The 27,011-nt window shown below is 33.5% G+C and overlaps 3 protein-coding genes across 10 annotated transcripts in view; 1 reads left to right on the plus strand and 2 right to left on the minus strand.

Moving 5' to 3' along the window:
- The window catches only part of LOC112057195 (circadian locomoter output cycles protein kaput), a 28,286-nt gene extending 18,564 nt beyond the window's left edge, over positions 1-9,722 (minus strand). For 5 of the 8 annotated variants that reach the window (XM_052890517.1, XM_052890515.1, XM_052890519.1 and 2 more), the window contains exons 1-7: positions 9,580-9,694; positions 9,207-9,267; positions 8,168-8,316; positions 7,741-7,922; positions 7,241-7,358; positions 3,134-3,229; positions 1,967-2,027 (exon numbers count right to left, since the gene is read on the minus strand). In XM_052890517.1, the coding sequence (XP_052746477.1) occupies positions 1,967-2,027; positions 3,134-3,229; positions 7,241-7,358; positions 7,741-7,922; positions 8,168-8,316; positions 9,207-9,244 (644 nt within the window). In that variant the 5' untranslated portion in view covers positions 9,245-9,267; positions 9,580-9,694. Of the gene's footprint in view, positions 1-1,966; positions 2,028-3,133; positions 3,230-7,240; positions 7,359-7,740; positions 7,923-8,167; positions 8,317-9,206; positions 9,268-9,579 lie in introns of all 8 variants that reach the window. The other 3 variants (XM_052890513.1, XM_052890514.1, XM_052890518.1) reach the window with 3 other exon arrangements.
- Positions 9,723-12,567: 2,845 nt separating this feature from the next.
- Positions 12,568-14,203, minus strand: LOC112057835 (rhythmically expressed gene 2 protein-like). The gene has a single exon (XM_024098392.2). The coding sequence runs from the start codon at positions 13,997-13,999 to the stop codon at positions 13,277-13,279; it is 723 nt and encodes a 240-aa protein (XP_023954160.2). The 5' UTR covers positions 14,000-14,203; the 3' UTR covers positions 12,568-13,276.
- A 918-nt stretch (positions 14,204-15,121) lies between these two features.
- LOC112053469 (uncharacterized) overlaps positions 15,122-27,011 on the plus strand; it is a gene marked incomplete in the record, with an annotated part of 37,713 nt that continues 25,823 nt past the window's right edge. The window contains 2 exon segments of the mRNA XM_052890656.1: positions 15,122-15,294; positions 22,359-22,412. Coding sequence (XP_052746616.1) covers positions 15,244-15,294; positions 22,359-22,412 — 105 coding nt within the window.

Genomic DNA, 27,011 nt, shown 5'->3' on the forward strand with positions numbered 1-27,011 from the left:
CAGTCTCAACAGATGAACTAACCTACTGGCCAAGTAACCCGAAGAAGCTACCTGACCTCTTGGATTTCTTTATAACCAAAGGTCAATCCTTTGGTTATAAAGAAATAACCACTACCTGAAACCTGAATCTTGCTATGATAGTCCATCTGATCATACACCTGTTTTATTAACAGTAGACACTAAAATAATTGAGTATATGAAAGCAGAGTCGCTTTATAACAAACGCTCAGACTGGTAATCATTTAGGGAGTATAACAAAGCTAAAATCAACTTAAAAGTAACTCTCAAGACACATGAAGACAGCAGAGGCGACCATATTCATAACGACTCTGATACAAAATGCGTGCTGGATTAATACGCCAGAGACTCATAATTGCAATAAAATAGAAAACTATCCTTTGGACATTTAAAGAGCGGTTCTAAACAAAAGAAGGTTGCGTCGGATATGACACCAAAGTCGACTTCACCAGGATAAAGTAAACTTTATCATTGCTACAGAAAATCTCTCGGAAATGTTGCTGAGATGGCACGATGCAACTCTAGAATCTCAACTGGAGTCACTAAGTCCTACAGCTGACACTAATTATTCTCTGTGGAAGTTTACAATAACCTAATTATATTAATTAAAACAGTCTAACAAGCTTAAGATCGGGTCTGGCTTGATGGTCTCTTATATAAAATGAAAACACACATCCCTCATAGCTATTACCTGTTACTGAAATCTTACCTTTCAGAGCAATTGTTCCAGGTAAACAAAATAGATGTAACATCTAAATTTAATGAAATAAAGGCTGGCGTTCCGCAGGGTTAGTTTTGGGGTCTTCACCAGGATTGTGTTGTATACATTATACACTGCAGATCTTCCAGAGGTAAAAGGGGTTACAACTGCTACATTTGCCGACGACACTGCGGTTCTAGCTAGCGACAAAGACCCTGCAGTTGCTTCAAGGTCACTTCAAAAAGGTTTAGAAGCAATATCCAAATGGTTTCAATCAAATAAAATCAATGTCAGCACTTCAAAGTCAAGTTACTTTTACGCTTCGAAAAGAAAACTGCCCTCCTGTATTCCTAGATGGAATTGACCTTCCACATTAAGAGTGTCAAGTACCTGGGGTTGCACCTTGATAGGCGTTTGACCTGGCACCACCATATCAAAATAAAGAGACAAGAAGTTAACATAAGATCTAAGAACATACACTGGATAGCAGGCCGAAATAGCAAACTATCCATTGATAACAAACTCTTGCTATATAAGTTAATATTGAAGCCGGTCTTAGTGTATGGCATCGAGCTATGGGGAAGTTCCAGCAACTTTTAACATCCTGCAAAAAACCCAAAACTTAATTTTGAGAAGGATCTGCGGTGTTCCGTGGTTCATAAAGAATGACGAGATTCACGAGCAACTAAAGGTGAAAACTGTCAATGAAGAGATTGACAGCGTCATGCGAAAATACAAAACACGACTAAGGAGTCATCCAAATGTTCTGGCTTCGAAATTGATTCCCAGAACATATCAGAGCAGGCTTAAAAGAAAGCACATTATTTAAACCTATTAACCTATAAAAACAATGAGGGCATATTCTCACTGGGGAATAAATACACTCGAAAAGCGAAGTTATAAAATAACACATCTGCTTATACTTATTTTACTGATTGCAGATAAACCCAGAAGAAAAAAAAATAGTTATATGTTTTTAAAATCATTAGTGGACTATTTATTATATGTAAAACAAGCGAAAATATTAATAAAAGGGCGTGAAATATTTCTTTCCTGATATTATTATTTATGTCTGAGACATTTTATAATTATTTTTGTGATGGCACTCTAATTATCTGCACTACGGAACAACATATAATACTTATAATACACTGTAAGACTGTTATACAAATTCAACCCTATGTTGTTGCTTTTGTTTAAAAAACATGACAGAAATATTAGTTGTGAAAATAAAATAACAAAATTTACCTGGAATCATGTGGATCTTCAAAAGTTAAATCGCAGTTTTCATCCTGCTCTATGTCAGTACCTGTTAAAATAAGAGAATATTATTGCAATGTTATGGGCGTCTATTTAGTCTTGTATGCCCTCTACCCCTAGTGTTTTTGTAAAGCGCCCGGCCAGAGAGTTTCAAATAGTTTTAAAATCCTATTTTCAAGTGTAATATCTATGCCATTGTAGTCTTGAGTTGAGTAAAAGTCAAGGTTACCTCTGTCATCTTAAAAGAACAGATTAAAGAGTATAATCACAATGTTCGGTCTGAACTTCCACAAGCCAAGTTATTAAACATTACTACATATACATATAAGTAAAATAGCACCTATACTCCGCGCCACGCAACAAGTCTCGTAGACGCGGCGCTAATGTCTTCAGGCGCTCATTGTCATTTGGTAATGGCGGTCTTATTGTCATGTGTAAGGCGTTGTCAATTTTAGTTCAGATTTTAGCTGCGGGACTTGTTTCGTGGCGAAAAGTCACCCGCATCATCTTACAGAATCCATTAGAGCGCTTTTAGTGTCATGCGTTACTAAAACCATAAACGCACTGCGCACGTCGGTATACTGACGTTAGGGTCGGAAAAAGATTTCAGTGTCGTGCGAATTACCTACGTAGACGCTTGCGTGCAAAATGGTTAGTGAAATGAAGAAAAAAATTATTATAGCTTAAATCCTTTATAAACAACATTATAGAAAAAGATAATATCATGTCCATTTATTGAACAGAGGTTGTTAACTGTAACTTTTATATTACATATTCGCAGACTTCGGGATCACGAAGATTTAATTTCTTTCCGCGCAGAAATACGTGCATCTCTATTTTTATATAAATCTTTCTTTTTATCCCATAATATGGGTCTATAATTAACTTTAATAATTACGCGTTCAGTATTTACGTCCATGACTGTAGAAACAATCTGTGCGATCCGCGTGACACAAAAAACTTAACAAAGTCCAGTAGCCGGTGCGTATTCCGGGATACGCACGTGCTCCTGCGTATACCTTAGCGAACGCAACCAACGGCTGTCGGGATGCAGACGGTACGCATGACGCTAAAAACGCCCTTATAGTGACGCACGATGTGACGTCATGAAAGAAGCCATGGGAGACTTTCGAAACAACTTAATTTTGAACTCACGGAAGTATCCATTAAATTGAATAAGTTCGTAGCTGACGTCATCACGGAAATCCAGCGTACCTCTACGCATGAGACATTGGAAATTTATCTCATTGTCTAGAATAAAAAAAGAACAATATTTTTAAAATCTAAAAGCTATCATGAAATAACGTGGGCTTTATTTTATTGTTGCTATCTTTACATATTACAAAACAAAGTCGCTTTGAAACGTATGCGGTTTTCAACAATAGCTACAGATATTCTAATAGGCATTTATTTATAAACATCGACATTATATATTACAAATTAAAAAATAATCATAATCTTTTGTTTAATATAAATAAAAAATAAATATAATATACCTAAGGTAGTAAGTACACAAACTGAGTGTCTACTTTTAATAAAACCAGCAATAACAATAAATAATTTATTAATTGCTTTGGGCGAATATCAACAGACCACAAAACCTTTTTAAGTCGATTGTCTGTCTGTGTATTTGTTTGTGCCAAATTATTGAACTACTCAAAAGATTGCACTGCGGTTTGCACAGGAATATTACGTGCAGTCAAAATAAAATACGAGATCTGGCATAAGAAAAATATACCCTCATCTGTTATTTAAATGGGATAGAAAATAAATAATGGAAAATATTTACATTAACACATTGCGCATGGGTTACCTAATGTCTAGTTAAAATGCGTTCGTATAGTAAGTATTAAATGCGTAATCTTTTTTTAAATTTATTTAAACTCCTTCCCTCATTGGTTAATTTAAAAAATCGTATACTTGTTAATAGAATATACTTAGAAGAATTGAAAAAGTATGGATTGTTTGCTTTCACACTGCAACTGGTTACCAGATATAAACAGTTAAGTATTTATATGCCCTTATCGGTTATTTATTCGTCTAATATGTCATGAATGAAAGCTTATTTTATGCTTAATATTAATTTTATGAGGTTGCCTTTGATTTAGTTCATGGATACCCAGATTTTGTATAAAAAATGTGTTTGGCCGCAATTTAACTAGACAACCTATTTGCAAAGTGTCACTGTGTCATTTATTTCATAGCATTAATGAAAAACAGAGGGTATATATTTCTAATGCCAGATCTTAGACCAATAGACTTTACTAGTTATGAGGTATCGAAAAAAAAATGGAATATCACACAAATGGGCACCGTGATCTGTCAAATTCAATAATATTTTTTTGCAAACCACTGGCAAGTTGTTCTAAAAAAAAAAACAAACTAAAAAAAGAAGAGATTAAACTATTAACACTTATTTTCTAAAAAAAATTTTATAAAATAATATTTGCTTCGCATAGCAACATCATACAAAAGTAATCATTATAAAAATAAACTTGGCCATAAAATACACAGAATAGTTGGTTGGCTGGAGTATGTTTGCTATGAGTATATAATTGTGTGCACCGATGTGCACTCACCGGTGAGCGCAAATTCCCATACCAATTCCCCAAATTAAATAAATAAATAAATATATAATTTGGGGAAAATATACTTCAATAATACACACTATAGGCCTAAAGTAAGCGTATAGCCTGTGTTATGGGTCTTAAGATAGCTGATTTATCATATATTTAGGTTTAAAACTTCGTGTCGCCTCGCACATTGCCAAATATTTAATAATTCGCATAAAGTGGAACACCATCGCTTATATGTACTTATAATCATTTGAGAAAACCTAAAACAATCGCACGCAATGTATATATATATTACAATACAATTTTCTGGGGGAATTGTTTAGACTTTAGTTAAGTAAAAAAGCTTGAACTAGAAGTATTACTTTAATTATATACTAGCGGACGCCTGCTACTTCGTACGTGTGCAAGTCTGTTCAAATGTGTGTCAAAATCTGTTCAGCCGTTTCAAATATTATCGCGAACAAACAGAAAGATAGACAGACAAAAATTTTACTTGATGATGATGATTTACATAAAGTTATAGTTTAAATTAAGATTTGAATTTATTGTAGTCAGATAGATTGGGCCTATTAATTAGATAATATTTATCAAGAGATCTAAATTCACATTCACATATTACGACGAGTACTTTATCAGTCATTGTTCCACGCAGATGTTTGAAGACACTCGTATTTATTTAACTTATTATTGAAATAAAATAAAAGAATTTTGAATTGAATTATTTAATTTACTTGGAAAGTTGATCAAAAAGAGATCTGACCATTTTTTATTCTGGCATGATCTCTAATTCACTGCCTGGCCACGGGAAAGAGCGGCGCGACCAGCGGCAGGCAAGGCGATAATAATCCGCAAGGCATAGTGTAAGGCCACAGGCAGTCAAGTTCGGCCATCAGATAGTTAGGCCAAGAGTTAAATATCTTTATGAAAGTTACCGCGATATTGCTCAGAAAGTATTTTTTTTTTTGAAAATACAAATAATAAAACTAAAATAATAAATCGATTTAAATTTAATTCAGATCTTATATATCTTTTTCTATATATAATTACTGAAGATTATTTTGGTTCAAGGCATAATATTTGGAAGATATCATAGAGATATCATAGATATATAGAGATTTATAAATAAATAAATCGAGGTACAGATGAAGAATTTCACAAGTACCCGTACAAGGAATACATAATGAATTCAGAAACAAGTTTTGAATATACCAGAATCCATTTAATCCATTATATTTTTAAATTAAGAGTTAATTTAATAAATGAATATTTTTATTTCTTCCTACAACCGCACTTCATGTTTAATTATGTTGAAGGTGTCCAGACTTAGCTGGCCTAGCTATTATTTTGGCCATAACTTTCAGTGTTAAATAAAATTCTGCACTATTCGCCGCGTCTGCCGCTCAACCTGTGGCTTACGTGATGCGTTGTAGTGTAGTAGTAGTACTAATGCATTTGTTTCAATCGCTTGCCGAGTCGCAAGTCGTTCGCGCTATTCGCTCGCTACATTTCGTAAGTCGCGTCTTCATTCGCCGCTGCGTAGCTTTATTAGTACATTTTGATACATTCATTTTGGTCGCTAGACGCTTTGACGCTCGCACCATGATTGCAACGTGACTAAAAATCTTTATGACGTTTCCGAACATCGTGCGTAAAGCTGCGCAATACAAGATTTAAGGTGCCAACCACAACGTGGGAAGACGGCGGCATTGCGTCACTCCGCGCGCCTCCGACCCACCCGCTGTCGTCTCACGCTGTGTGACGTCTTATATTACGCGTGACAACTACCGCACCTCTTTTTGGAGACGTCATATCGATTGCATCTAACTATAATTAGCTATAGATGAATAAAACAATTCGCAGAGAAAAAAACATGGTAAAGTTAATGAGAGGGGGTTATTCAATGCTGATAGGCAGATTTCACACACATAGAATTAAGAAAATTGTCAAGTATGCACCTTCACCGTTGGACACATGATATTTAATTTCGTAAAATGCACCTATACTACAGCCTTTCTTGATGAGTACTGTTTACCAGCAAACAAATTAAAAATAAGGGTATAAATCAGTAGTCATTTCACATCTAATAATAATTATAATTAACTTGTTCTTAAATAAATGAAAATAAATTTGATTAATAAGCTTATAACAATTAGATATGGTTAATGTATTTTGTATAACATTTTATATACAAACAATACATAATTTAAAATAAATAAGTTATGAAATGGCATGCGTTTTCTACCTTCATTTCTAATTATTTTCCTGGTAAACAGTACACATCAAGAAAGGCTGTAGTATAACTGAATAGTTGGAAGTGCATACTCCGTATTCGAACCGATGCCCTCCGAATCGAAGGCAGAGGTCATATCCACTGGGCTATCACATTCTAGGCTATATCTAATATAACAGCACTCTTTAAACTATAGGTTAAACGCACAGCTTATGGCTGACAGTACCAACTCCTTGGAGCATGAGTTAGTGTACCATCTGGTACCATCCTGGCTTCCTGTGACACACTTCTGTCATTTAAAGCAAGAGACATTTTAGAGGGATGAATATTTTGTCATGAAATGGAGTTTTAAAAATATATTATTAGTTAAAACATAAATATACAAAATATAATATAAGAAAATTATATCACCAAAACAAAAGCTACTAAAGATAACAGATAACAGAAATAACATACCTGCATTGTCGTTTTTCGCTGCATGCACTGATGTATCAGGATTTTGTAGTAATCCATAAAGATTACAGCGATCATCTTTATATACTAAATCATATATATTTTTATTAATAATATCATTCTGAAATTAATACACATTGACAGTAAAACAGGAATTGTTTATAAAATTTATGTCATGAATATTAAAAGTCTGGCCATAAGTCTAAAATGAAGCCATGGATGACAAAAAAGTAATGAGTATGTTGCATTTTTTTAACAAGTTGTAACGGATCTTTAGACCTATAAACATACACTTCATTATATTTTTGGTTTTAGTGCACTTTTTTAATACTATACATAGTCAGTTTGTAAAATGTGTAATGTTGAGAAAGTTAAAAATTATTACACATATACATTTATGGTTTTGGTACATCGAGATTGGATGTAAGGACAAAATTGCTTGTAAAAAAACTATGCAGACAAAGGCATAGATAGGTATAAATATTTATGTATATAATTATTACCGGGTTATGGCCTAATAGAGATGCAACACTTTCAGAGACATAAATGATGCGTCCATTTGCTGAAAATACTATGACAAAACCCTCCAAAGCCTCAAGTAGTAAATATGTGAACTCTTCGTTAGTCAAGAAAGCAGGTTTCCAATCGTCTTGCACATCGTGGGCTCTTGCTCGTGCTGTTATTTCTGAAAGTCAAATATAATTAAATATAAAAGTGTAACAAAATGTTTATGCTATACAAGTAGAATTATAAACATTTTGTTATGAGGGCTACAATACTAGAAAGAGGTTTTATTTTTAAGTAACTTATTGTTTGACTACTATGTCACATAGTGTCAAATTACAATAAAATCTTGGATGGTAGCGGGCCCACTAATAAGTAGTACAGTATATTTAACTTAAAATATAATATTGTACAAAAGAAATTTACCATTATGATTCTTTAAGAAGTATATGGTTGTTCGGAGAATTGTTGATTTATCCATTTTTCTGTTATTTGATGAGATCATTGCTCCCAGTTCATGAACAAGCGTATTAAATTGATCACGTCTTTTCTTTTCACTAAGATTACGTGTCCTCCTACAAAATTGTTTTAAACATATCATTATTACATAAACATTTTGTTTTACCTATAACATTATACACACATATAATAAAAGTCTATTCTTTGTATGTTTCATTAAAAAACAGTGGCGTAGCTTACCTTGGAGGAGCCCTGTATCAAAATTGGTTGAGGGTCAAATGAAGGGTAAAGATTTTGTAACAAAAAATCTTGCTTATAATAAACATGACAGTAGAGGGTGTGCCATGACTGTAATCTGGGGCCCCTCTATCATTGATACAGCTAATATGGCGGCTAATGTAGCTATGCCCATGTATAAAATGTTTTACAATGGTACAAAGACACACCTGTTACAATCTTTCTATATTTTAGTACTAGACATAGTACTAAAATATTTTTAAATAGAACTTTTAAAAATGTAATTAATGTATAGGCACTAACTGTTCAGTTAAAAGTGTGCTAGGATTGCTTGTTAAAATATACATACAAGAAGATCCATGATTTTGAATTCTAGAACCCTAATTTTTTTTATTTTAATGATTTTGGGATATACTCAAAAGCAATTTTTTTATTTATTACTAACAGTATTCTGACACTACAGCTTACAATTATTCAATATTATAGTAACAGTATGTTAAAGAGAATGGAAATAGTATATTTTGTGGATATGAGGCAAGATATAGTTATACTGTTTCTAATTTTATCTACCATACAATGCAGGTGTTTTATTCACAATGAAAAATTCTACATTTTGCTGTGTGGATCAATAATGGAAAGATGTAAATTACACATTTTATAGTATAATGATTATAATTTATCAAAACATTTAAATAAAAAGCAATGTCAATATAAAACAATTTTGATTATTCAATTACAATTTCTCAAAATTTAGATTTGAAAAAATTACCTTTTGAAATCATCTTTGTCATCCCCATCGTCCTCCATGTTGCAGGCTTTTCCTTTCTTCGCTATAAAACAAGTAATCAATAATTTACACCTACACAAGTAACACACCAATATGGAAGAATGAAATGTTTGATTTGAACACCAAAATCAGAGCTCTACATGAATTTAGTCATTAATCTGCTTTATTTTACAAACTAATGTAATTAAAATAACTATTTGTAGTACCCAATACGCAAACCAATATCGAAATACTGAAAGTATGCACAAAATATGCAATTACGTCTTTATCGCGAACTGGGTTTATTTAATTCACGCTTATGCTAAACAATTTCAAATTTATTGCTTTTTATTTATTTAAATCTGAATGGACTTACAAGTTACCTCGTAAATTCACCAGCTACTTACAAACGCGATAAAGTATTAATTAATACTGATAAAAATCTTTGTGCCGCGACCCGTTTCTAATGAACAGATACACACAGACTGCCAACATGAACTGGCTGTTATAGATCTGTCAAAGTCCAAAGAGAATTATTGATGTGCTCAGACGAATTAAAGGTAGGCTACACTATGGTAAGCCTTACAGTGTGACCATATGTGACAGTTTCTTGCCATTTTGGCAGAATTGGCCACTTATTTTAGCGTGTAGCATTATCAGTTAACGTTTCAGAAATTTGGCAGATTTTACGCGACTATGGCGAAGCCAAATGGAAGGGTAATGATTTTGGCAGTCTATGTATGTATGTATTTTGTATGTATCTTTGTTCCACCGTAGCGCCTAAAGTACTGAACCGATTTTAATAAATGAGGTGTCAAAAAAATTGTAATAATTCAACTTGAGACATAAGCTATATAAATTTTATAAAATAATTATGTGACGGAATTTAAACGTGATATTCTAACCTCGAATTCGAAAATATTAAATCAAGATAATCACTATGTGTTTGGTATTAAACGAAAGGTCTTGGCGAACACACAACAAATATGTATATATATCATATGGTTTAAGTCAAAATGTATCTTTAAAATGCGACCGTAAAGTTTTCCACGGTCCAGTCGGTTCATATCAGAATGCGACGATGTAGGTATTCGTAGGTACTAGTAGATATTGCAAGGCTAGGCTCAACCGGGTAACGGAAAAGTATTAAATAAAAAATAAAGTTTAAGAACTATAACCCGACTACGTAAAAAGAGGTCTAAAAAGAACGAAAAAAGAAAATATTTCAGATTGAAATAGAGAAATGCATAGGAACAAAAATGTTCATGGTAGAGCCGTGGTCGACGGCCGCTTGGCGCAGTGGGTAGTGACCCTGCTTTCTGCATCCACGGCCGTGGGTTCGATTCCCACAACTGGAAAATATTTGTGTGATGAGCATGAGTGTTTTCCAGTGTTTGTGTGTATTTATACATTATATAAGTATAAGTATTTATATGTAGTATATAATTGTATATTAATATTATAATTATAATATCAACTATCTTAGCACCCATAACACAAGCTACTCTGTATGCTTACTTTGGGGCTAGATAGTGATGTGTATTGTTTAAATATATTTATTATTTATTTATTTATTTTTAGACCTCTTTTTACGTAGTCGGGTTATAGTTCTTAAACTTTATTTTTTATTTAATACTTTTCCGTTACCCGGTTGAGCCTAGCCTTGCAATATCTACTACCCCTATTTACATAGTCGGGTTATAGTTTTTAAACTTTATTTTTTTTCGATGTAGGAAATGAATTTCCAATTTGCTCTAGGGCAACTGAAAATGTTGAAGAAAACAATCCTAAAACAGATTGACCCTGTATCACCAGTTGGATATAGTAATTCGTAGTATATCCACTACTTTACTAGTCTCATGTAACAATCAATAGGTATCTAATTATTTTAGCTCGTAAGCTACAAAACGTTTGCTCAAACAGTTGAATAACAAACAATGAAAATTAAAGTTATTCAAACTTTGTTAAAATTGTTTACCCATTAATTTACTGTAAAACCAAGTATAACTTTTTATTGAGTAGTCCGATTTTGATAATACTTTTTTTATTAGAAAGAGTAGATATATTATATTTTGAATTTGAAAAAACAATTCCAATCATAAGGGTAGGAAAATAGGGAACGATTGATTATCTATCCATTAATTTTACAATTGGCATCGCCTTTAAAGTGATCAGTAGATAGAAAATATTAAAATGTTTATTTGTTACTTATTAGTTTTCTGCATAGATTTGTGTTTTTGAAGTTGACAGTTTTTTATTTTTCAATTATTACCTTAGGTATATTTTTAACATAGTTGAAAATGTGTGTTCTTATGTAAAATGTACTTTATTTATATTTTAAGTTAATAATAGACAAGTTTATAAAAATTATGGTTCTTGAAATATTTTTACTTATATCCCATGTTTAATAAAGTTGAAAATATTTTTCATTGTGTTTAACTGAATTGGCGGTTTTTTTGGCATTTTTTACTCGAGTAGTGGCAGGATTGGTAAATTTAAGATGGTCACACTGAAGCCATAGATACTCTGGTAAAAACTAAATTTAATTTATTAAATTTACATTTTAACTTAACGACTACGGCAAAGCCAAAAGGAAGGTTAATGATTTTGATTCTATTTTAATATTTAAGTTTTTCTTGTAAGCCAGAATAGAACCCAGAGTCGTAAAAGTCGATTATTAAAAAAGAGGATGTCATCTCCGGCGCACAAAATCATAGATGATACATTATTTTTAGCCGTTTGTGATACATTATATACCTATCACAAAGTGGGGACTTTACTCTTTCAGATCGACTGTCTAAATAAGTGTATGTTGCCCCGCAGCACTGTGTAAGTTTTAATACCTACGCCTGAAAAGTGAAAGGTGGCAACCCAGGAGCAGCAGGCAGCGGCGTGCGCGCCCACCAACAAATGCACGTGCACGGTGAAATTTGCGCGAAATAGGTTGCGCATTCGTTCATCGAATTTTACTCTACATTATTACATATACCTATGTACAATCCAATACCTATATTCATGTGGAACATACAAAATCTTGAAATCTTAATATATGTATTATACACTGCCAAAACACTCAAGTATTCCATACATTGGCATTGTTTATAATACGAGAATTATACACATTGCATTGTACCTTTTGTATTGCATCCATAGATTTAAGAGTTGGTACAGAGTACTTGTTTCATCCATTAATTAAGTGACACCCTGTATATTACACTTAACCATTGTAACAAATCGTAAATCTATGCACCTATCTGAAAAACAGCAATGTTGCTATGCCACAGGTAAGAGCTTGGTGCAAACTGCAAAGAGTAAATTAACTTGGTGACACCAAAACAACACAACCTGACAAATTAGGCCACAATGAGTTTTAAGGTTTTATTAATAAAAAAGGGAAACAATTTATATTAATTACTATCCTTCTACTAACAGTTTGTAACAGTTTGTAAGATTAGGTTACTTAGGTAACCTAATTGTCAAACATTTAGGATGTAAACAGGTATGTATAGTATGATTGATTTGATTAACCTAAATACAAACTCACTATCTATACATATACAATCAACATGATAATCTTCAGTCAATAGAAATCCACTGCATCTTCTTCTTCTTCTTTCTTCTGGGCTGTTTCCACACTTGGCCAAGTGATTGGCCGTTGTACGTGGGTCCCTCGGTGTAGGTTCCCGCTGGATTCACTCCATTCAGCCGAGCTCACTCCAGAAGCTTAGCAGGCCGCCATTGCATTATATAGATGTCATGAAAAGACTTCCAAATATCATAGTCGGTAGTACTGAACCAACTCCAGTATCCAGCAGATCTTTTAAAATTAACAATATAATTTTAAAAAAATATTATCTATTTATAGAAATACACACCACCTCATATATTGATTAATGATTTTAATTCTCTATACCAATTCCTTTTTATTATATAAATCCATAACCCATGCAACTATTGATCCTCCCTGGCTTCCAGAGAGACTTCTCCACAACAGTTTGTATATAAGATTACTGCCTTCAGTATTCATCTTTTAATAAAAACTTATATGTCTTGTTTTCACTGTAAGCATAACTTTACAATAGCTGTAGTGTTTTATTTTCTATTGCTTCATGTAATTCCTTAAGATTAGAGTATGTGTTTACAGAATGAGACTTTACTTTGTCTGTGATCAGCAGAGCATGCCACCCTGCTGCTTTTGCACCATTGTAATCCTTTTCTAAATCATCTCCAATATGAAGACATTGGCTAGAGGATATACTTTTTCCATACTTAGCCTGTGCACATTCAAAAATCATTTTATCAGGTTTACAGACACCTACCTCGTAAGAGGTTAACACAAATTCAAAGCAACCATCAATGCACAAATTAGTAAGTATATCATGTAATCGAGGATCAATATTTGATATTACTCCTACAACTATTCCTAAACTCTTAAGCAATCTGATCAACTCTACACCACCTTCGGCTACTTCCCAACAAGACGAAGTTTTAAAATCTTCAATTAGTTTTTCCGAGATTACATCAACTTTGGCATTAGTCGGCAAATGTCCATGAAAGGTCATTTCAATGACGCGACTCCACCACCGTTTCCAAGTGATACTATCTCTGCCAAAATTAGGATGTTGTTTTGTTAAATCTTTATAACTGCTGAGTAATCGGTTTTTAATATCAATACCTGTACCTTTAAAACCATGACTATGTGCTACAAAAGCATAGTAATCGTATGGAGGCATGCGAAATTTTAATAAAGTGTTTGTAACATCAAATGTGACTAACTTTATGCCATTCAAAAACATGTTGCTTAATGTAAGCTTTTACTGAACTCAGACGAATTAAATAGATAAGATATTTGCTCCGAGTCTTCGAGATACTGAAAGATATACTCTTGTAAGATTTTCCCAGCATTTCCCATTTCCTATTTCCTAAATTGAAAATTCCTAATTCCGAAGAAGTGAATTATTATTTTTACATTAGATAACAAACACAGACGATAAATAAAGAAAACGCTTGACATCTTGACATTGACAGTAAAATTTGTTGAGCTCAAATCAAAGAATATAGCTACCCCAAGGAGAAAAACTGAATGTACATACATACACGAAAATGTTGGATGTAGCAGCGCTACTATTTCCGCAAATGGAATATTTTAGAACTAAAACAGTGGCAATTTTTAATGGAGATTTTTCTTTTAATTTTTTTTCGTCGAGGTATAATTCTCGGCAAACATCTTGATCAATCAATTGATATGCGCAATAGTCGATTTGTCGGTCTCTTTGGTGGGGTGGAGGGAACGCGGGGGAATAAGGAGCGCGCGCGCGCCTGCATTTGGTAAATCAGTCGACCTTGTCCATTGTCATAAAGTGTGCCTGCGCGAACTTTCCCCCATAGGCCGTCTTTGTTTCAAGATGTTTGCCGAGCGCTGTACACTTACTTACTTACTTTTAAAATAATTTATGAAACCAATTTGAGAATACAATAAAAAAATATTGTTACTTGAGGTTAAACCCAAGATTATTACCTATACCTTGGTAATAAAACCTTGGTGGTGGTCAAATGACTATGAAATTAAACTATTGTACGCTTACTGTCTGATTTCTGTACCTACTAATTTATTTTCGCAACCAACACATGCATATATATCCTATGTCTAAAGTCTTTGTACTGAAGTCTCGGTAACCGTAAATAAAAAGCAATGCTATCAACTTACGATCACAGATATAAAATGTCAAACGTTAAGCGTTTTTAATAAATAAAAAACAGTAGATTTTAATTGTGTTGTCCAATGTAAATAGTAAACGAGTAAACGTAAACGTTCATTGTGCTGTGCAAGCAAATTTCTAAGTTTTTTTTAAATGGCACCACCGTCTTCCTGATTTTGTACATGGCTACACTGAATTCAAATATATCAATTTTGAATTTTATCAATTGAACGCGGCACGTGGCGGAAAGTAGTATCGGGTATTGCTTTCACAAGTTTATAATATTATTTAGTTTGTGTTTGTATTACGTTGGCGCGTTTTTTAACAAATTTAAATTAATAATGTGGCAGGCGCCTTCTCTGAATGCCGAGTCCTCGTCTTATTCAAGTGAGGTAAGCGATTTAAAAGTAGTTGTTAATAATATTATTTTAGCTAAAAAGCCGGTAACGCAGCTACATTTTGTGATTAGTAATGGTGTAATAATATTTCTGATAGTTTTGTTATGTAACTTTATTGTGGCAGCAACTTGTAATATGAAAAACTGATATCCTTACCTTGCTTTTGTTACGTAAGTAAGCAATTATATAAGGAGTCGTAAATAAGTTATCTTGCCTGAGCATAATCTGTCTTTTGGCCATGACTAGAATTAAAAAAAACTTAAACCAATATGAAATTAAAGCAAACTATTTTCTTTGTATTTATTTCATATGTAAATATTATTTCAATTGTGCATCGCTCTTGCTCTGCTCTTTATGTATTAAACTTACGTTACTTAAACATTTTATGTAATAGTATATGTAATAATTAATCAAATATTTCTGATATTTAAATTGCATTCGATTATAAGTTTTATAAATACCTGATTATTATAAATATTTTTTATAAAATACAATAAGACTTCAAAATCACAAACATAGCCAATTAACTAAAAATCGAAAAGTAGCATTATAATATTATTTACCTACTGATCAGTTTGATGGTGGTGCTAAGCCGGTATTAATTCAAGGCATGCCAAAGAATTACAGTACCTCGAACAGTGTTCTTTCACGTGGTTCTATTATAAATGACTTTAATTAACATGGCTTGGCGTCAACTTCAAACTGATGGTAGAAAATATTATAAGTAATGTTCTTTTTTCGCCTTTAAGTTTCCTGCATACTTTTCAGTTTTTAAAGTTTTTAGTACCTATTTAAAAAAAATATTTTTTAATTTTTAGTGTAAACACTTGCTACTTTTTAAGCCTACTTCGGTTTTTTAGTTTGACTGGTGAAAGCCTGCTGCTCTTGTCTGCACATTTTTTTAACCATCTTGAGTGAGATCTTTTATTGTCCCAAGTATAAAACACTGACTTTTTTATATTTTCTACAGGCAATCATAAAATTCATGTCTCCAAAGGTCAGACCATTTCAGTTGACACAAAAAAAGGGTTTGTGTCAACTGAAGAAAAATAAGCTCTTTGGTAGATGCCTTTAATTTCTCTTTAAAAAACATATTAATTGTTTTCCGAATAGTTGCTACAAAGCTAAGTGACTAGGCAGATAGGTGGCTAAGCACAAGATTTCTCATAGATAATTTTTGAAAGGGAAATTATTAAAAATAAAACACTTTTTACTTAGATAAAACTCCATAATTGGCTTCCGTAATTAACTATGGTAAGAGCATGGGCTGGCAAACTTTAAATTTTCCTAAAATGCGATATGTCAGGCTATTGCAGGCTCTCTGTCCAATATCATTATTATCAACCCGTATTTGCCTCATTGCTGAGCTTGAGTCTCCTCTCAGAATGAGAGGAGTTAGGCCAATAGTCCACCACGCTGGCCCAATGCAGATTGGTAGACTTCACACAGAGAATTATGAAAATTCTCTGGTATTCAGGTTTCCTCACGATGTTTTTTTAATGTAATGTCCTACAGTAATATCTACTAAATATGGAGACAGTTGCATAGTAGAGGCTTTAAAAACAAAAAAGTGAACTTTATATTAGGGACCTTTAAACATAAGTTATTTGACTTATCTTATAAAAATAAAACTGAAAAAAGATAACAAAACTGTTGAAATATTTGATGTATGCATTCTAAAATCTTACTTTTAGCAGAAGCTTTTTACTGGTAAACAGTAGACATAGAGTATGGCTCTAGTATCGACAACAGTTCTCTAAGAGATGGTGCGTCTTCTGTTATCCAGGATTTATTCAAAGTTATCAAAAATATCTTGGCCAGTGTCTACATTCTCCTAGTGTGGTTATGCCTCTCAGAATCAACAACAAGAGAAAAAGGAAATGAAATCTGAAAATTATTTAAATCTGTAAATTCTGAACTTTACAATAGTTGAAAAAAACAGACAAACAAATTGACATTTATCTTGTTTGCCTAATGTCTGACAACACAAATTAGGGATGATGACAGTTTTTTAAATTGTATATAAATTAAGAGTATACTAATAGTAAAGCAATTTTGTAAAAGGAACAGGGTATTTGCGATCGTTACTTTCGGAGCTACAGGGATTTAAAGGGTCAGTATTGCGGCGCTGCCGCGGATCCCTGAAAAACGCCCCATACAAAATGGCTCGAAAAAATGACGTCATAGGCAATGTAATGATCGTTAGATTTGTATGCGAGTTCAAACAAAATTACTAATATCTTTGTTATTTGTGCGTTTATCTTTATAGTTCATATATTAAAAAATGTCACATTTAATGTAAGGAAGCTAAAACTGTATGAATTTTCATCTAATTACGATAAAAAAAATTTAGTAGTTTTTGAAATTTTATAATCTCATTTATTTTGCAAATATCCAGACAATGTTTGCTTTTTATGTATAAATTAATTAACATTGACCCTATTTACCCGAATGTATCATAAAAATCAATATATTCAAACCTAGTCATCATCCCCATTCCGGTGTATTTTCATTGTTAAATGTATTTATTCTGCTGGTATGTCTTTTGGAAATATTCTACTTCATTTTCATAAGTAAGTGTGTCTGGTAGAGACATTATCTAAAAATCTAAGTTAACTATTCACATATCTCACTTTGTTAATAATCTTACCTATTGAATATGTTGAGTAGAGCATACATCTATACTAATATTATAAATGCGAAAGTAAGTCTGTCTGTCACCTTTTCATGGATAAATGGCTGAACCGATCAGGATGAATTTTGGTATAATGGTAAATGAGAACTTGGAGCAAAACATAGGCTACTATTTGACCCTAAAATAAAAATAAAAAAAAAATAGAAGGGAGTGAAATAGGGGTTGAAAGTTTGTATGGACATTTCTTAATTTTTAGAGTTACAGTTTTAAAAATTTTTTCTTAAATCATCTATCTCTCAAGCAGACACAGTCGCGGGCTAGTTATGTATAACCAATAAAAGGTATGCTTAAACAATGTATATATACAAGAACCATAATCTAGAAACCAAAGAATATCAAAATAATAATCAACAGCTATTATATAATAATATTGTATTATGAGTCATAATTATATAATTCATGTCCAACGAATCTAAGTACAAGCACCTACCCACTAATTTAATAATTAAAATTTACATACAAGTGAGTCAATATACAATGTGAATTGGTTTTATATTTTTTTTATTTTACCTAAAATGCTAATGGAGTTTACCTGAATAACTTCTCGTAATTTATGGTTTTCTAAATGAGAATTTATTTTTATCCACTTTTATTTTATACAATCGCATATATCTCTATATCTCTCCCCTCCCCTTCTATTTATTTTTTAGCATGTTTTATCCTACTAATATTATAAACGCGAAAATTTGTTTGGATGTTTGCTACTCTTTAACGCCGCAACTACTAAACCGATTTAGCTGAAATTTTAAATGAAAATGGCCTGGATTAACACATAAGCTACTCTTTGTCCCGTAAAAATCCATAGTTTTCCGAGATTTGCGAAAAACTGATGGTTATGTACTTATGATAGTAAGAATGTTTGTTACCCTTTCACGCTGCGACTACTGAACCGAATTAGATTAAATTCAGAATGGGGATAGTTGATAACGTGGATCATCACATAGGCTACTTTTTATCCTAAATAAATACATAATTATTTTCTGCGGGTAACACTGCAGGGCGCAGCTAGTATAGGTATAATAATTAGTTCACTAATAATTTTACAAAACTATGACTCAAAACATGATCGATTTATATTAAAAAGACTTCATCCCCCTTTTTAATCCTTTTAAATGCAGAATTTTGAAAAATCTTGATTGACATTATTTTTAGTATTTTTCTGGTACAAATTTTTATACACGTAACTTGAAAAATGAAGTTCTTGCCATACATATTTTTAACCCCTGTTTCACCGCTTTCTGATCTTATTTTCGCGGCAAAAAGTATCAAACCTTCTATGTATTATGGTCTCAAATCAAGCCAAATATCATTTGAATTCAATCAGTTTCAGCGTGATGCCCGCTCTACAAAAATACGGACATTCAGACAAACAAAAAATATATTATAGGCTTCAGTGTCTATTATATACGTGTAATGACCTCCAGCTAAAATTTTCAAAATACCTTCAATGTAAAGAATTTTCAGTTTTTTTATAAGTATACTAGCGGACCCGGTTAAGCTTCGTTTTGACATAAGTGCACTTATTCTCTATCCCTACTCTACCCCTACCCTACCCCTACCGCTTGACTCTTAAACGTTTGTATGGGAAATAGAAAAGGGCAGTTTTTAGGGTTTTCCCGGAAATTATTTGATTTTTTCTCACCTTTTAAACCTTCCCTATAGCTCCACGAACATTTCAAGACCAAGATGAGATAAATCCGTTCAGCCGTTCTCGAGTTTTAGCGAGACTAACGAACAGCAATTCATTTGTATATATATAGATATAATAGATTCATTTCACCGATTTTGTTATTGGCGTTAGAAGAAATAGATTACAGTCGGTGCAAGCTCATGCACTTACAGAGTCACTGTGCCAGTAGGTCGCATTATGTAAGCCCCCCGCTTGCCTCATTTTGCGTAAGAACCGTTCGGTGTAGAGCAATGCACAAGCCAGACGATGACTTAACGCGCGCGTTCGTTAGTGTGCCGTGGTTCATATTGGACTAAACTTAGCCCCACAGGTGATCCAGACATTTTAGTCACAATTAGGTAAGAGTCTCGCAATTTGAGATACCCAGCTTAAACTTGTATTTTGGCATTCTAAAAGTTGTCTCAAAACCTACCTATAGAATGGTGCCCGCGTCTATTAAAATTTCAGGACAAATACCACAAAAATCGTTTTTTTGCAAATATCTTATCTAGTATGGGTTTTGCCCGAGTGCGACAGAAAACGGGTAATGTGTATGTGTGTTTTTATGTGTATGTATGTCTATTTCATTGGCACACTCTACAGGCCATACGGTTTGATGGTTTTTGAATTATGAGGTGTCATTGAGTTCGTCAGTTGTGGTAGTGACATAAGCTATATAAATTTTCAAAATGGCGCCCGTAATTGAAAAAAAAGGTGGAGGAGTGGAAATGTTTTCTTTTCTTACCCTAACAATATGAGTATCAAATGAAAAGTCGTGAAAACACCATTACAAAAATATATATTTATCACATCACGTATAGGTACTGTTTTAACACAAATTATTATCAAAAAGCGTACCACTTATATTGGGACCATCAAAGTAACATGTTCTAACTATACTACAGCCTTTCTTGATGAGTACTGTTTATCAACAAACAAATTAAAAATGAGGGTTTAAATCACTAATCATTACACAACTAATAATACATAATTATAATTAACTTGGTCTTAAATTAATGAAAATAAATTTTAATCACTAGCTTAGAACAATTAGATAAGGTTAATATATTTTATGTAACATTTTATAAACAAAACATACATAATCTATAATATAAAAATGAATCGCAAAATGCGTTGGTAAGCGCATAACTCATAAACGCCTGGACCAATTTGGTCAATTTTTTTTTTAATTGTTCGTTGAAGTTCTAGGATGGTTTTTACAGCGAGAAAAATTCGAATAATTGCCGGAAAAACCATAAAAAAGCCCTTTTCTTCTTCCCATACAAATGTTTTTTAACTAAAACGTAGTCAATTTGAGCTTTATTGTTATTGTATAAAGTTCATATTAATAATAATTAGAAAACGGGGTAGGGTAGGGGTAGGGTAGGGTAGGGGTAGGGTAGGGGTACGGGTAGGGTAGGGGTAGAGTAGGGGTAGAGTAGGGGTAGGGTAGGGGTAGTTGAAAGTTTACGTCGAGTTTCACGCGGACGAAGTCGCGGGCATCCGCTAGTTTAAAATAAATAATTTATGAAATGACATTCGTTTACTACCTTCATTTCTAATTTCTTTGTTGGTAAACAGTATTTATCAAGAAAGGCTGTAGTATAGAATGTATTCAATTGAATACATTCTATTACGCTTAAGCAGTCGGTTTTTTTTTGTTTGTAATAATATATTTTTTCATTACTATTTATTTTTATTACAAATATTGTAGAGAACATATTTATTACACGCCTATTCCATAGAAGTCGCGTGTACGCATGCAATTGTTACCATGCATATGACCTCCAAAATTCAAGTAATCGCTTTACGTGACTCCATTGTAAATTTTAACTACATTGCTCCTTATGTTCGAAAGCATATGGTGTGTACCACTGTGTAAAAAGAAATGTTTGTCTCTGTTTGCCTAGTATTGACACGCTCTAGATCCGAGGGATCCCTCGGCAACACTGGTTTCTACGGCTACAATTTCTAGTGGAACACGCCTTGTTTTTAAAACTTTAATTAACAAGTTAGCCTTATTATTTTGAGATAGCGTTATTGTTAGCCTAACCACAGTGTGATTACAGTTCTATTCTTTCCTCTTCTTTTTCTAATTTTTTTGACGACCGATTAGGGCAGTGGCCGTGGGTTCGACGGCTCAAGTAATAAATTGCGGTGTGCGGGGGATTCGGAGGAGCGCATTTACCTACATATTAGATAGTGGCCGACGCCCCGTGGTTTTATCCGCGGAGTTTCTGTTGCGGTGAGAATACGGGGGTGAAATATAGCCTATGACACTCATAAATAACGTAGCTTTCTAGTGGTAAACAACCAGGGATTACCCCCTACAATACCACAAATTTTACCTCTTTATAATATTAGTATAAACTAGCCATGATAGCCCAGTGGATATGACCTCTGCCTTCTGCCCGAAAGCGTAGGTCCGAATTCGATTCGCGGCATGCATCTCCTACTTTTCAGATAAGTGAATTTTAAGAAATTAAATATCACGTGTCTCAAACGTTGAAGTAAAAACATCGTGAGGAATCCTGCATACCTGAGAATTTTCTTTATTTTCTACGTGTGTGAAGTCTGCCAATCCGCATTGGGCTAGCTTGGTAGACTATTAGCCTAATCCCTTATAATTCTGAGAGGAGACTCGTAATTTTTATAATCCTTTATTTTAATTTTGTCAAATTCTTTTGTTAACAGGCGGAAGAAGGAAACGTCTCCTCAACTATTTCTGATGACACTGCAGAAAATAGGGTGAGTTGACTATATTATTCGCAAATTTCCAGATACACAGCAAGGCAATAAAACGAAAATACCGACAATGTCATACGAATACGAACCATAACGACTTACATTAGACAAGGACTTGCCGACTTTTATTAGAGGTCATAATTTTTGTCTAAAATGAAATATAAACTATTAAAATTGTAGGTCAAAGCAAGCTCTTTAAGTTTAATAATAATTAACAATTTTTCGGTATCTATCACGAGAAAAGGTAGGGGTAGGGTAGGGTAGAGATAGTTGAAAGTTTAAATCGATTTTACATTAAGTCGAGAGCGTCCGCTAGTATATATCATATACAATCTATTGTTCCCATGCTGATACTCTTATACTGCAGTCCCAGGTATATAATTATAAAATTACCCGCGATAAATGTTTCAAACACAGAACGGTTATAACAGTATAATTAACATTATGTTGCGTCAATTTCACAGTCTCACAACCGGCCCGTGCACTAGGCCAAGTTCATTATTACGTAGTGCTTAGTTAATCGTAAGTATGTGTGACGTTATACCAACTTGAAAGGTATGTGGCGGTTACACATACTACTTGCATACTCGCAACTACTGAAATTTTTTCAACAACCTAAATAACCTTAATTACCGATGGTTAATAAATAGTTTTATCACGAATCTTTATCACAAAAAAAAAATCATGTAATATATAATATGAAACAAAAGTAGTTTGTATTTGCGATCTTGTACTATTGAGATTATGCGCAAAATTGTTAAAAGGCTCTTGAATTACCTTGCGTATGCATATTTGAATACTGTAGAATTTGATCTCACTTTAGACGTCGGGCTTGGAAGACGTTAGATTGCCCCAATCGGTTTTGTCTTAGTCTCAGTAACCATAGATATTTCTGGGATAAAAAGTCCACGTTGTACTTTAAATTCCAATTTATCTATACACCAAATTTTATCCTAATCGTTTCAACAGTTTAGCCTTAACCGTAAATTGTGACAGAAAGCCAGGCTGACTTACTTTTGCATTTATAATATTAGTATGGAGACTGTTGACATGTTTCCGTTCAAATGTCAAGCGTATATGGCCTGATAACGACTGTGGGTATTAAAGACCCAAACCAACGAGCCTGTTGATTCCTTTAGATCGTCCTTAATAACGTAATCTCTTCTTCTTACCATTCAAGCGGTTCTGAATGTCCAGTTGTAAACTCTCTCTAAATATTTTTGATAGACATAGAGAAATGCAGAGGTACAAAAATGGTAATGGTGTAGTCGAGTCGAGGTCGCATCTACTATATATATCAACTCTACTGTGATTATGCCAGGAGTACCTCCATTTTAAATAAAATAGGTGCGACCACGGCTCTACCATTTTTGTACCTACCTACGAGTACGTAAAAAGGGGTCTGCCCTTTTTGCGTAGTCGGGTTATAGTTTTTAATTTTTTTTCTTTTTGCGATACGTCCCTAAAAATATAGAATTCTACGTAACCGGAGTTGTAGCCGTCTGCTGGTATAATATGTATACTGGACATGCACAGGTAATAGACATGCACGTACAAAAGGTACATCTAATTAGATTCGAGTCTCAATTGAACGACCGTATTACTCGCCGAAGTTACTATTTACACGTAACCTGACGAATTGGTGTATTTTAATTTGGACGGAGTCGTAATTTATTTAAATCCATATGAATTATTATATACTAGCGGACGCCAGCGACTTCGTCCAAGTGGAATTCAGTTTTTCACAAATCCCTCGGTAATACCAAATTTCAGCTAATTCGGTTCAGTAGTCAAGGCGTTAAAGAGTAATAAACATTCATAACATCAAAATCATCAGTTTTCGCAAATCTCGGGAAACCATGGATTTTTTCGGGATAAAAAGTAACCTATGTGTTAATCCAGAGTAAAATCTATTTGCATTCCAAATTTCAGCCAAATCGCTTCAGTAGTAGCGGCGTTAAAGAGTAGACAGACAAACATCCAAACAAATATACATCCAAACATCGATACAAACTTTCGCGCTTATAATATTAGTAGGATAATTCGTACGCTATACGTACGACCAGCTTCTTCTATTACTCATATACTCGTACATTCTGAGAATTTGAGTCACACATGTCTCTACGAGTACACTCTTACACCGGAAAGGAGAATAATTATTATTTACAAATGCGTTGTACGGTTTATTAATAATAATGAGTATGTAGCCCATTTCGTCTTACTAAGAGTAACGTCTTTTTCCGGGAATCATAAATAATCCCCGATTAATCACTTCGTCCGCAACGTAGTCGTTCAACTAAAATGTTAGAACTTTTAAAAATAACTCTGACGAATGGCTATGCTATAGCTCTTCGAGCACTTGATAAAATAGGTGTGGCTTTTACGAGAATGTCTTTCAATTTATTATGTCTACATTCCACTCCCGAAAAAGTCATAAAAGTCTTCTCGTGTGTCAGGACAAAATATTACAATTTTCTCCGATGTATCTAAAACTTCGACTGGCTGCGACCCGCTGTTAAATAAATCTAAAACTTGCTTCAATTATTATTTACTTTAAATTTCCCGCAGCTTCGTCCGCGAGAAAATCGGCGCTAAATTTAATCCTATACACCCCAACTTAGCCCTATTTGTCACCCTTTACATTTATTTTTGATAATAGAGTCAAAGTACCGACTTCAGTACCACCAAATATCAAAATTAGTGAATCACAGTAAGTTTTATATTTAACCGATGGTCCTTATTTTCACAACTAGGTAAAGTCACAAATTAGGACTCAAGAAGAATTTTCGTATAGAGTTGCAACAAAACGAAATGGCGGCAATCAGGGTGGCAGTTTGTGAGGTTGTCAAGTGACGGTAGCCTGAACCTTCCAAGTAAATAAATAGAGTCCATGTAAACTAAAGCGTAGTTTTGTTATACTTATATTTTCCATGGCATAGTACCCATATGGCTCCATGTTGCAAGCCGTCAGTCACTTTTTTCGTGGCAACCCTTCGCTAAAAACTCTTGAAATTTGATTCTTAATCGTTTTCTGGAGGATTGCCTAAAGCTTAGTATCTGAAAACTGGTGACATGACATAAAAAATTATACAGGGGAACATGTAAAAAAAAGATACTTTTTATTATATGCTAGCGGACGCCCGTGACATCGTCCGCGTGGAAATCAATGTAAATTTTCAAACCCTTACAAAATTCTTAAATCACATTATATTTCGTATTTTTTGTATGATTTATAAACAAAATTTTATAACTGTAACTTTAAAAATTTAAGGACTTTCCATACAAACTTTCAACTTTTGTTTTGCTCCAAATTCCCATTTACGATTATACCAAAATTCATCTTGATCGGTTTAGTCGTTTAGCCTTGAAAAGGTAACAGACAGACAGAATTACTTTCGCTTTTATAATATTAGTATAGATTAGTATAGATTTCGACGGTTGCAGATGGTCTTTTCTACCTCCCGTAAGCTACTATTGTCCAAACACCATAGTAGCCATACTTACGAGTAGTGTTCAGTTTTTATAAAATAACGAACGATATATAGTATAAGCTATAATATATCTATAAGCTTATTCGAAAACAACGACTTTGAATTTGATCGATGATGTTGGAGGTTGACGACCGTTTAAAAATTATATTATCTTTGTGAATTTCTCCAACAAACATTGAAATCTAAAAACGATGCTCGCGACTTTCAGATAGTGACATAGTACGTCTATTATTCGATTTCAATGTCATATAGAATCATTGCCCTTACGTGACGTTCAAAACGTGGGACTATTTTTAGTACGTTTTTAGTTTCTCTCTGTTTATTGGGTAGAGTGTATGATGTAGGTATCATATTGCCTAAACGTGGACAAATATTGGCAAGAATTCACGTTTAAGGTCAAAAGGTATTTATTTATATTCATTTTAGTCTTTTAGCTTATTTTTGTACTTTGTTGTTTAAGCTTATTTTATTGAATAGGCTGACACGTATTTTGTAGTTTATCGCAAACAGTCTGTTGAAACTTGAAAGGTGTTGGAGCATTCTCCCACCATATACCTACTTCGCAATTACCTCTTCCTCTCCCCGTCATCTTTGTCAATGACCTTATTGTCTTTTTATTTTATTGCGACGTGTAACGTGTTGCCTAAAACAAGAATTTATTTTATACGTACTGCTAAGTAGCCGTGCCCCGTGCAACCAGGTAGATCGCTTTAGAATCTCGGGATATTACCCTATGTGCTGATTCCGAATATAATTTATTTTTGTGTTAGATACGTCCAGATCCGTATAGAAATTGTGGCGTTATATATTATATGACAGTTAAATATTATATTACATTTTTTTTTCACATAATTCAAGCTATATGACATTGTAAGAGTACAAAACCGTTATCTCCGTTAATGACAGAGTCGATGCTCTTGGCCGACGTGTGCCCCTCGTTCAGATGTTTATTTACAAAGTGTGCACTAGCATTCTACGATCGCTAGCTGACTCATATTATATACAGTACAATAAGACTAACGCACATGTAGGCGGACCGCGTCGCACTTCTTGTCATTGCAAAACCCTCCTACATTCTTATAAGTACATTTTGAGTGAATGGCTGTTCTAT

This window comes from Bicyclus anynana, chromosome Z, assembly GCF_947172395.1.
Source record: "Bicyclus anynana chromosome Z, ilBicAnyn1.1, whole genome shotgun sequence".
Lineage (NCBI taxonomy): Eukaryota > Metazoa > Arthropoda > Insecta > Lepidoptera > Nymphalidae > Bicyclus > Bicyclus anynana.

What these genes read in the sequence shown, in the direction of transcription:
- LOC112057835 (XM_024098392.2), bottom strand. Translation starts at nt 13,999, where the DNA reads ATGTTTTTGAATGGCATAAAGTTAGTCACATTTGATGTTACAAACACT.